Source organism: Panthera uncia (assembly GCF_023721935.1).
Source record: "Panthera uncia isolate 11264 chromosome B2 unlocalized genomic scaffold, Puncia_PCG_1.0 HiC_scaffold_25, whole genome shotgun sequence".
NCBI classification, from domain to species: Eukaryota; Metazoa; Chordata; class Mammalia; order Carnivora; family Felidae; genus Panthera; species Panthera uncia.
The window spans coordinates 20,063,427-20,075,826 of NW_026057581.1; the positions used below are offsets into that span (position 1 = coordinate 20,063,427).

Here is a 12,400-nt window from a genome sequence, read left to right on the forward strand (position 1 = left end):
TCCCTTCTCTCTCTGCGCCTCCCCCACTCATGCTTTCTCTCTCTCAAATAAATTAACTTAAAAAAGAAAACTTAAAAACATATGTAAGGCACCCTCAAACTCTATAAGAAGAAAATAACCCAATTTATTTAAAAAAAATTTTTTTTTGGGGTGCCTGGGTGGCTCAGTCGGTTGAGCGGCCGACTTCGGCTCGGGTCATGATCTCACAGTCCGTGAGTTCGAGCCCCGCGTCTGGCTCTGTGCTGACAGCTCAGAGCCTGGAGCCTGTTTCGGATTCTGTATCTCCCTCTCTCTGCCGCTCCCCCGTTCATGCTCTGTCTCTCTCTGTTTCAAAAATAAATAAACGTTACACAGAATCCGAAACAGGCTCCAGGCTCACAATGAATACCACTACATAACCCATTATAGTGTCTGTTAAAAAGACTGATCACACTGAGGATTGATGAGTACGTGGAACAACTACAAGTCTCATATGTGGCTGATGGGAATGTAAAATGGTACAGCCACTTTGGAAAACATTTTGGCAGTTTATTAAAAAGCTAAACATACACCTGCCATTGGTCTACTCTTAGGTATTTACCCAAGGAAATGAAAGCATATGTTTCTACAAAGATTTGGATGTGAAAGTTTCTAGCAGCTTTATTTATAATCAAAAACTGACAGCAACTCAAATGTCTAGCAACAGATGAATGGATAAAAAAAATTGTGGTATGTCCACACGATGGAATACTACTCAGCAAGGAAAAAGGGATGAACTACTGATATACATGCAACCTAGATGAAGCTCAAAATTGTGTGGAGTGAGAAGAGCCAGACAAGAGTAAATACTGTTCGCTTCTATTCTATAAAACTCTAGAAAATACAGACCAGTCAATAGTGACAGAAAGCAGATGGGTATTTGCCAGGGCTCACATAGAGTGTGGGAGTCAGGGAAGACAGGCAGACAAGAAAGAGGAATTACCAAAAGGCAAGAGGAGGGGCAGTGATGGATATGTTCATTATATTGATTGTGGTGATGGCTTCATGGTTGTATATATATGTGAAAACAGCAAACTGTACTCTTTAAATATGTGCAATTTAGGGCCACCCAGCTGGCTTGGTCAGTTAAGCGTCTAACTCGATCTTGGCTCAGGTCATGATCTCATGTTTCATGGGATCAGGTGCCATGTCAGGCTCCATGCTGATAGGATGGTGCCTGCTTGGGATTCTCTTTCCTTCTGTCTGCCCCTACTCCAATCATACATGCACATGCTTTCTTTCTCTCTCTCTCTCTCTCTCTCTCTCTCTCTCTCTCTCTCTCAAAATAGGTAAATAAAAATAAATAATAAATGTTTAATAAAATATATTTAATAAATTGAATAAAATTGTTTAATAAAAATATGTGTTGTCATATGTCAATAATACTCTTTTTTTTTAATTTTTTTAACATTTATTTATTTTTGAGAGGTAGAGAGAGAGAACAAGTACGGGAGGGGCAGAGAGAGAGGGAGACACAGAACTTGAAGCAGGCTCCAGGCTCTGAGTTGTGAGCACAGAGTCCCACGTGGGGCTTGAACTCACAGATGGTGAGATCATGACCTGAGCCAAAGTCAGACCCTTAACCAACTGAGCCACCCAGGCGCCCCTCAATAATACTCTTAAAGCAGTTAAACTTTACACACACTTCAGCAGAAACTTAAAATTTTGATTCCTTTTTACTGTAATCCAAAAAACTGCTTTATGAGAGCTATTCCTTCACCTCTAAAACAAATATTCTTTAAGGAATATTCTGCTCTTATTTCTTTAATCTGAGGTTAACAAATTTAAAAAATTCAGTCAGCAGATTTAAAAGAGTTATTACTTTGATCTTGAAAGCCATTAAAGAAATCCAAAACGTGCCATGAAGTCTATAAATGAAAAACAGAAGTGAGAAAGAATTCCATATTGCTTTAGTTAGAGGTCACGAGATACCTGAAGCTCCAGGTGAGGAGTGCAGGGAAGTAATAGAATGGGAAAAGCCAAGCCCTATGCTAATAGTTGATCAATACGGATTTTAGTCTTCCCCACTTCTAGACCTTTCAAAAACTTTTAGATTCTCTTCCCCTTGATTCCATCTGTTAAACTGAGATCATAATATCTGTACTCCCTACCTTAAATAATGTATGTAGTCAGAAGAATAGGACCATTAATTTGGTATTGTCCCCATTTATTTACATAAGAGAGAATAAGAGAGTGGCTATTCCCGCAGCAAATTTGTTTTGCTGTTGCTTCTCCTATGGGATTTCACTACAGACATGTAAGTATATCTAAAACATTAGAAGGTTGATGGCCATTTTGGGGGCACCTGGGTGGCTCAGTCGGTTAAGTGTCCAACTGCGGCTCAGGTCATGATCTCAGGGTCTGTGAGTTCAAGCTCCACATCAGGCTCTAGGCCGACAGCCCAGGGCCTGGAGCCTGCTTTGGATTCTGTGTCTCCTCTCTCTGCCTCTCCCCCACTTGTGCTTTCTCTCTTTCTCTGTCTCTCTCTCTAAAAATAAACATTAAATTTTTGGTAGTTTTTTGTGTGTAAAACATTAGACCTTAGGTCAGAACATGACATACATTGAGCTGAGCCTTTTTAAAAACTTGGTGTCATTTATGCAAGTTGAGACTATGTATCAAACCTGAAAATGCATCATCAGGGACATCAGTGCTTTACTTCAGATGGGAGCAAATATATCAATGCACTGGTTATAAATGGAAAGAGGATAATGAAGATTTTGGGCAGATGTTCGTTTTCACTAACAAATGTTCAATTATTTGCAAAGGTCTTTCATAATGTTAAATTGGAGGAAGTTATAATTGTGAGTATAAAATTATAAAATTATTTCTGTTCCTCTGTTATAAATGCAATCTAACTAGGATTAGTGTTTATTAATTCACTTGTGATACAACTTGGTTTAAGAGAATCTTGGAATAAGGGCACCTGGGTGGCTCAGTGGATTAAGTGTCCAACTCTTGGCTCGGGTCACGATCCTACAGTTGTGAGTTCAAGCCCCACGGTTCAGCGCTGACAGTGCTGAGCCTACTTGGGATTCTCTCTCTCTCTCCCTCTTTCTCTGCCCCTCCCCCACTAGTGCTATCTCTCTCTCAGAAACAAATAAATACACTTAAAAAAAAAAAGAATCTTGAAATAAAGTATAGGCTACTGTTCTCATTAGTTCTCAGCAACCATGTGTGGTTTTCATGGCAGTTTCCAGGTTAGTATTTTTACTGATGTTTCTCCATAGATCACAAAATTAGGAAATCTTCTAGAGTCAAAAGAAGACCATTGCAACAGACTCATTGAAGAAAATGACAAATATCAAAGATACGTAGGCAACTTAATAAATAAGGTACAAATGTTCTTATAGAAATATTTGTCTTTAAAAACTATGCCAAATATTAAAATAATAGAATTTTAGTGCTACAAAGGATCTGAAGAATGATGGAACACATTTATATTGATTCTTTTCACTTCATAATGACATTATAAAATGCTCCCATCAGCCTTTTAGCTGACATCTAACAAAGAACATTCTGTGTATCTATCCCCTGCTGTTGGCAATTTTAGGTCTTAGTATTACGACTTCATTTTGAGGGTAATTGTAGATCTTTTCAACTTAACATTCTAGTTTACCTTCTGAAAACTGCATTAACTTTAACCAAACAGGCTCTAACCCTTAGCTGATACATCTACCACTTGTGTGGAAGACAACTGGATTATAGTTGACTCACTACAGTTGTCCATTTTCTGACACTTCACTCTTTCCGCATGATGAATAGGTACTTTATGATTCTATTTCTATTCATATTCCTGATTTCAAACTGTAAGGAAGATGTTTTGCCTACTGTAAAGCTATTGATGAAATTCACATAATTGAACTTCAACTGAAGAGATTTTTATAAAAGCAAATATAAACAAAAATAAAAATTCTAGAATTTATCATAGAATAATTTTTTGGCTTATTTTTTTCAAGGTTACATCATATGAAGAAATTATCGAATGTGCTGACCAAAGGCTTCAGATATCCCGCTCCCATATTGTACAGTAAGTTGAAAAAAGCTTAGTTTTTAATTTTGTAAACATTTACCGGTATTTTATTTTGCTCTCTGGCTTACCAAGTTTATTTTTTTAGGCTCCTAGAAAGAGGAAAAATGTGAAGTTTTTATAAATTAAGGCCATTCTTCAATCAAATAGTCTGCTCAATGTCTGACTACTTGAATAACCAGATTTTCATCTTCTTTTCTCAGAGCTCCCTTTGATTTCAGGGAGGGGGGTGGTGACAAACTTAGTGAGAAACATCCAAAAATTTCAGGAGCTATTCCATGGTGTTCAGGTAAAATAACCTTGCAATGCTTAGACTTTATTCACAAAAAGTTTTGAATGCACACCAAATGAAACATATATAAATATATATATATATATATATATATATCAAGTACCAACTAAACTCTCTCATGAGAATGAGATTCAGCTTGAGGCGTCTGGGTGGTTCAGTCAGTTGAGCGTCCTACCCTTGATTTTGGCTCGGGTCATGATCCCAGGGTCATAGGATGGAGCCCCACATCAGGCTCCACTCTGAGCACAGAGTCTGCTTAAGATTCTCTCTCTCCACCTCTGGCACTCTCTTTCTCTCTCTCTAAAAAAAATAAAAATAAAAATAAAAAATAAGGTGCACCTGGGTGGCTCAGTCAGTTAAGTGTCTGACTTTGGCTCAGGTCATGATCTCACAGTCTGTGAGTTCAAGCCTCACATCAGGCTCTGTGCTGACAGCTCAGAGCCTGGAGCCTGTTCAAATTCTGTGTCTGTCTCTCTGCCTGTCCCCTGCTCACTCATGTGCACTGTCTCTCTCTCTCAAAAGTAAATAAACATTTATAAATAAATAAATAAAATTCTGCAATTTTTTTCGCTTATTATCTTCATTTCTCATATGCTGTTTCTTCATCCTTCCCCCAATTTCATTTATACTGTGCTGGCTATCACTAAGCTTAAGCAAAAGGTCTTACATAGAAGGAACATAGAAGGCACATTCTTACATAGAAGGCACACCCCACATGTGAACTTTCTATAGGACTAACTCACCACAAGATAACTAACAAAGGCAGTTCGGGTATTTGTACCTTGGGAAGTTTGTTTTTGTTTCTTATTATTGTATCTAAGCAGAATGAATGTTAAAACAATTTTCCCATTTTTCAGACTGACATTGACAAATTTTAAATTTGAAAGAGGAAAGGAGTGTTAATTATACACCGAAGACAAGTAAAATAAGACTCCTCCTTAGCTTGTAACCAAGAAAACTCAGCCAATGTTCAAACATCATGGGCTCATGAAATATAGAAATAACAAATAACCTAATATTTCTAAACCAATATCAAACCATCACTCTGGCCACATTTCTTTGCCGCAGTCATTTTTAAAATTCAAATTTTTTTGAACTTACATTTCAGAAAAGTGACTGATCCACTTTGTGGCCAAGAAGAGATTTGAGGGGCACCTGGGTGGCTCAGTCAGTTAAGCATCTGATTCTTGATCTCAGCTTAGGTCATGATCTCACAGTTGATGAGTTCAAGCCCCACACTCTTCACTGACAATGTGAAGCCTGCTTGGGATTCTCTGTCTCTCCCCTCTGCCTCTGCCCCTACCCCGCTTGCTCTCTCTCAAAATAAATAAACTTAAAAAATTTTTTTTTAAGAGAAGAGATTTGGGGTGCCTGGGTGGCTCAGTCAGTTGAGCATCCGACCTCGGCTCAGGTCATGATCTCACGGTCTGTGAGTTCAAGCCCCGCGTCACGCTCTGTGCTGACATCTCAGAGCCTGGAGCCTGCATAGGATTCTGTGTCTCCTTCTCTCTCTGCCCCTCCCCCATTCATGCTGTGTCTCTCTCTGTCTCAGAAATAAATAAACATTTAAAAAATAAATAAATAAAAAATAAAAAGAAGAGATTTGACATCTGGGTTCTATAAATTTTACTAAAATGGTTGTCAACTGTGGATGCTCATTAAAATTCCCTTGAATGCTTTTTAAAAATATCACAGTGCTCAGACTCTACTCCCAGATGCAGTAAACTAAAATAACAAGTGGGTTCTGGGCATCAGTGTATTTCAAAAGCTGTCCAGGTGATTCTAATGTCTGGACAGTTCAAGAACCACTGCCAGATATCATGTGAGTTGATTTGCTTTAAGTGATAAGAATCATCATTTTTTAAATCAAATATAGTCTCTTACATTCATGAAAGCAGTTTTTTTAAATTATCATGAATTAGCTTTGATCTTTAAAAATATTTTTTGATGCTTTTATTTATTTTTGAGACAGAGAGAAAGCACAAGCTGGGGAGGGACAGAGAGAGAGGGAGACAGGAACCGAAGCAGGCTCTGCACTGACAACAGATATTCTGGTGAACTCATGTGAGATCATGACCTGAGCAGAAGTTGGATGCTTAACTGACTGAGCCACCCAGATGCCCTAGTTTTGATCTTTTTAAGAGGTGTATGCTACATCAAAAATTATCAAATACATCATTAGAGCAATGTTTCTTTAAGGTGGTGCTATTCTGTTAAAATTTAGCAGTGTTTGAAGTATCTTTAAATATTTTCACTGGATATACTGTAAGTTTTCAATTTACATGCCTTGAATTTTAGAAACAGCTGCTTGCTTATAAAAGCCGTTAATGACACTTGATTTTTCTAAAAGACTAAATAAAAGAAGGAACTTGGTGAGATCCATTTTGCGCATGCAGCCAGAGTAATCTTTCTGAAATATAAATCAATCTGATCATGCCTCTTAAAACACTTTTAGTGATTTCTTCCACCACTTTTAGATAAAAGAAAAATCCTTAACATGACTTAAAATTTTCTTCACAATGTGGTTTTTGCCTGCCTCTCCAGTCTCATCTCCACACTCCCTGCATTGCCTTCAGCCACACTGGAGACGTTATAGCTTCTCGAATGCATCACATTCCCTTTGGCCTCATAACTTTAGCATAGGCTGTTCCACCTGGAACGCTAAGGCTACCTGCACCTCAGTTATCTCCTACTGTTCTTAAAATCTCTACCCAAGTGCCCTTTCCTCAGAGGTATATTCACTGTCTTCCCAGTCTGAGTAAGGCAGCTTTTCCGTAATGCTACAGAGATTCAAGTAACCAAGCATCTGTCTCCCGAACACTGCTCTCCCTGTAATACCTGTGGCCAGATCAGTTTCAGGTATAAAAGTACCGCTCCATATATTCCTGGTTCAGGGACAGTTTTCTATGGAATTTTAGACTTGTTCTCTGTACCCTCCTCCCCATCACATCTATGACAACATCTTGGTGAGAGGTAGATCCTCTCACAAAAATATCCCAGTTCAGAGTGCCTGGGTTGGTTGTTAGGCTCAGGTCATGATCTCATGTTTCATGGGTTCGAGCCCCACGTCAGGCTCTGTGCTGACAGCTCAGAACCTGGAGCCTGCTTTGGATTCTGTCTCTCCCTCTCTCTCTGCCCGTCCCCCCCCAAATAAATAAACATAAGCAAAAATTTTTTAAATATCCTGGTTTAACATACAGATGGCCAACAGTTACATGAAAAGATGCTCATGTCACTAATCATCATACAAATCAGAACCACAAGGAGAAATCACCTCACACCTGTTAGAATGGCTATTAACAAGACTAGAAATAACAAGTATTGGCTAAGATGTGAAAGAAAGGCAACTCTCATGCACTATTGGTGGGAATGTAAACTGGTGCAGCCACTGTGGAAAGCAGTACGGAGGTTCCTCAAAAAATTAAAGATACCACTACCATATGATCCAGCAATTCTACTTCTAGGTATTTATCTGAAGAAAATGAAAATCACTGCAGCATTATTTACAATAGTCAAGGTATGGAAACAACTGAAGTATCCATTGATGGCTGAAAAGAAAAAGAAAATGTGATGTACGTATGCAATGGAATATTATTCAGCCATAAAAAAGAAGAAATTCTACCATTTGTGACAACATGGATGGACCTTGAAATGCTAAATGAAATAAGTCAGAGAAAGACAAATACCATATGATCTCACTTATATGTGGAATCTAAAAACTAAAACAAAACAAGCTCATAGATACAGAGAACAGATTAGTGGTTGTCACAGGTAGGGGGTTGGGGGGGCGGTGAAATGGGTAAAGGGGGTCAAAAGGTACAAACTTCCAGTTATAAAATAAGTCATGGGGGTGTCATGTACAGCATGGTGACTGTAGTTAATAATACCATGTTGCATATTTGGAAGTTGCCAAGAGGGTAAATCTTAAAATTTCTCATCACAAGAAAAAAATTTTGTAACTCTATATGGTAACAGATGGCAGCTAGACTTATTGGGGTGATCATTTCACAATATATACAAATATTAAAGCATTATGCTGAACATCTGAAACTAAAATGAAGTTTTATGTCAATTATATCTCTCTAAAAATTATTTTAAAAGCCACAAATTAGATAGCACTATTTCAAAGTGCATTAAACCCTTGAAGAGCCTCCCCTCACCCTTAATATAAATGCAAACTCTCCACTACAGCTGCTAAAACCCTGAATTTTTTTACCTCATGCTCTTTCTCCCACCTCATCTTGGTCTCTCCTTACCTATTCCTTGTAGTTGCTAGAACTTGGCAAGACATGTCTGTCTCAGGGCATTCACACTTGCTCTTTCTTCTGCCTAGAATGTTTTCCCCTGACCTGACATTTTGCCCTTCTCAACCTATAGTCTCTGTTCAAATGTCACCTCCTCCGAGACCTTCTATGACCACACTATCTAATGTGACCCTTCTTCCAGTCCCTCTGTATCACAGAAATACATACATACATAATACATGCTCAATGAACAGGATAGACAGTAGACTGGTCACTGAATAAGAAAGAATAAGTGAGTTAGAAGAGAAAAAAACGCATACACTGTATTACACAAACACATATGAAATAAAGGTCAAGTGAAACTGCTCAGAGGAATAAGATCCAAACTACCTGGAATTTCAGAAAAAGAGAATGGAATGGTGGAGAATAAACTATGGAGGATTTTTCAGAACAGGATAATGTAAAGAAACCAAGACCTAGAAATGTTGTTGTAAAATTAAAGAACACTAGATAGGAAGAGGGGATCTTAAAACCAGGCTTAAGAGAAATGACCTTATCTACAAATGCAAACCAGCTTGACTGACCTCTGTCCTGTGGATAGCAACAACAAAAGCCAGAAGAGAGTGGAATACTGTCTGTGAAGTGCTGATAAGAGTCACTGCCAACCTAGAATGTTTTATCCACTTGAACTCTTGAAGAAATGCAGATAAGATACAGAAACTTCAGACAAAAACATAGATCATTTCTTGACAATAAGACTTTATTGCTAGAAACTTCAAAATGAAATGAAAACAGAGAAATGACAGCAGATGCAGCAGAGATTAATTAAGGAGATATTATAATAAAAACTTTATACCAATGATTTTGAAAAATTAGATGAAATGGAGAGTTTATAGAAAAAAATATTAAAAGCAAACAAGGACAGCCTGAGAAGCATAAATGATAAATTAATTTCATCATAAACATAGATACAAAACTTCTCAACAAAAATAAACAAACTGAATCCAGCAATGAAAAGAACAACAATGCTTCCTGAGCAAATTGAATTTATTACAGCAATGAAACATTAAAAACTCTATTAATAAAATCCACCACATTAACTGATTAAAGGAGAAAATAGCATTTAAATAGGCTCAGAAATTCTACAGCAGTATACATTAAAAATATTTTTGTACAGCTCATGACAAAAATACAAATAAGGGAATCTTGTACTTTTTTTTTTAAGTTTATTTTTATTTATTTTGAGGGAGACAGAGACAGCATGAGTGGGGGAGGGTCAGAGAGAGAGAAGACAGAGAATTCCAAGCAGGCTTTGTGCTGCCAGTGCAGAGCCCGACACGGGGCTCAAACTCACAAAACCACAAGATCATGACCTGAGCCAAAACCAACAGCTGGCCGCTCAATCGACTGAGCCACCCAGGCACCCCAGGAATCTTCTACTTTTGATTAAGGGTATGTTCCCATCCCATGCCCTCCCAAAACCCAAAGCCAATATAATAATCAATTGAAACACTGTAAGTATTTCTTTCATCTGAATATCAGGAACAAGATAAATAAACCCATTGTTGTTGACAATTCTATGTAGTAATATGCTGGCAGTCCCCACCAACGTCCTAAGAAGAGAGAAAGAAATTGAAATTGTGAATATTAGTATAAAAGTAACAAAATTGTCATTATTTTCCAATGATATACTTGCCTACCCAGAAAGCCCAAAATAATCTACAGATGAATTACTGATATTTACAAATGACTTTAGCAAAATTGACAATCATGAAAAACTTCTAAAGTCAATTTAATTTCTTTACACTGTAAATAAACTAAATAAAATTTTAAAGTCTATATATAATAGCAAACAAAAGTTCCCTACAAAAAATGTGCATGAACTTTGGAAAGAAATTTTTGTCCTTATTGGAAGATTAAAGAATACATAAGTAAGTGGAGTGCAATAAAATATTCATGGAGTAATGAGTAGAAAGCTTTAATAATTAAAAAAAAAAAATCAGGGCACCTGGTGGTACAGTCCATTAAGTGTCCAACTCTTGACTTTGGTTTGAGTTCAAGCCCTGCATCAGGCTCTGTGCTGATAGCAGCAGGCTCTGTGCTGATAGCACAGATCCCCTCCCTCTCTCTCTGCCCCTCCCCCGCTCATGCTGTGTGTGTGTCTCTCTCTCAAAAATAAATAAATATTTACAAAAGTTTAAAAAGATAAATAAAATTCATATGGAAATTCAAAGGGCCACAGAATGGTCAAAAGAACTTTGAGAAAGAAGGACAAAATTGGGGGAAAACCTGATTTTAAGACTTTCTGTGAAGCTACAATAATCAAAACAGTGTGGCATTGATGTTAAAATAGGAAAAAAGATCAATGGAACAGAATATGGAATCTAGATACAAACCCACACATATATGGGTGACTGATGTCTCATAAAGGTGCAGACGTGATGAAGTAGAGAAAAGACTGTTTTGACACATATGGTGCTGAAATACTTGGATATTCATTTGTTTAAAAAGAAAAACTTTGGGGCGCTTGGGTGGCTCAATGGGTTAAACGTCCTACTTCAACTCAGGTCATGATCTCATAGTTTGTGGGTTTGAGCCCCATGTTGGGCTCTGTGCTGACAGCTCAGAGCCTGGAGCCTGCTTCCAATTCTGTGTCTTTCTCTGTCTTTGCCCCTCTCTGTCTCTTTCTCTCTCTCAAAAATAAATTTAAAAAAACTTAAGAAAAAACAGAAAAACTTTAATTTATACCTTGTACTACAGCCAGAAAAAATTCAAAATGCATATTAGATCTAAATTTAAGAGCTAAAACTATAAAACTTCTAGAAGAAATATAGAAGAAAATGCCTCTAACCTTAGGTTAGGCAATGATTTAGAAAAGACACTAAATCCATTAAAGAAAATTTGAGGGGCACCTAGGTGGCTCAGTCGGTTAAGCATCCGACTTTAGCTCAGGTCATGATCTCGTGGCTTGTGAGTTTGAGCCCCACATCGGGCTCTGTGCTGACAGCTCAGAGCCTGGAGTCTGCTTCCAATTCTGTGTCTCCCTATCTCTCTGCCCCTCCCTCACTCATGCTCTGTCTGTCTCTCTCAAGAATAAATAAACATTAAAAAAAATTTTTTTAATAAAATTTGATAATTGGATTTCCTCAAAATTAAAAATTTCTTAGGAAAAAAAAAATCCTAAAACTTATATAGAATCACAAAAGACCCTGAATAGCCTAAAGCAAATGTTGAGAAAGAAAAACAAAGCAGGAGACATCACACTTTCTGATTTCAAGCTATATTTATAAAGTGATAGTAACCAAAACAACATGGTACTGGAATAAAAACAGACACATAGACCAATGGAACAGGACCAAGGGCCCAGAAATAAACTCACACATTTACAGTCAACTAATATTTGATAAAGGAGCCAAGAATATTTAATGGAGAAAAGACAGTCTCTTCAATAAATGGTGCTTATAAATTGGATATTCACGTGTAAAAGAATAAACTAGAACACTCCTTTCCACCATTCAAAAAAATAACTTGAAATGGATTAAAGACATAAATGAAAGACTGGGAACCATGAAACTCCTAAGAAAAAAGATAGCTTAAAAAGCTCCTGGACAGGGACGCCTGGGTGGCTCAGTGGGTTAAGCGTCCAATTTCGGCTCAGGTCATGATCTCACAGTTTGTGAGTTGGAGCCCCACATCAGGCTCACTGCTGTCAGCACGGAGCCCACTTGGATCCTCTGTCTCCCTCTCTCTCTCTGTCCCTCCCCCTCTTGCACTCTTTCAAAAATAAATAAAACATTAAAAAAAATTAAAAACAAA

General features: G+C 37.6%; 1 protein-coding gene across 9 annotated transcripts in view; it reads left to right on the forward strand.

Annotated features, from left to right (window-relative positions):
* The window catches only part of CAGE1 (cancer antigen 1), a 55,019-nt gene that overhangs the window by 31,780 nt on the left and 10,839 nt on the right, over positions 1 to 12,400 (forward strand). For 7 of the 9 annotated variants that reach the window (XM_049654877.1, XM_049654881.1, XM_049654878.1 and 4 more), the window contains exons 10-11: positions 3,249 to 3,353; positions 3,978 to 4,048. In XM_049654877.1, coding sequence (XP_049510834.1) covers positions 3,249 to 3,353; positions 3,978 to 4,048 — 176 coding nt within the window. The remainder of the gene's footprint in view (positions 1 to 3,248; positions 3,354 to 3,977; positions 4,049 to 12,400) is intronic. The other 2 variants (XM_049654883.1, XM_049654885.1) reach the window with 1 other exon arrangement.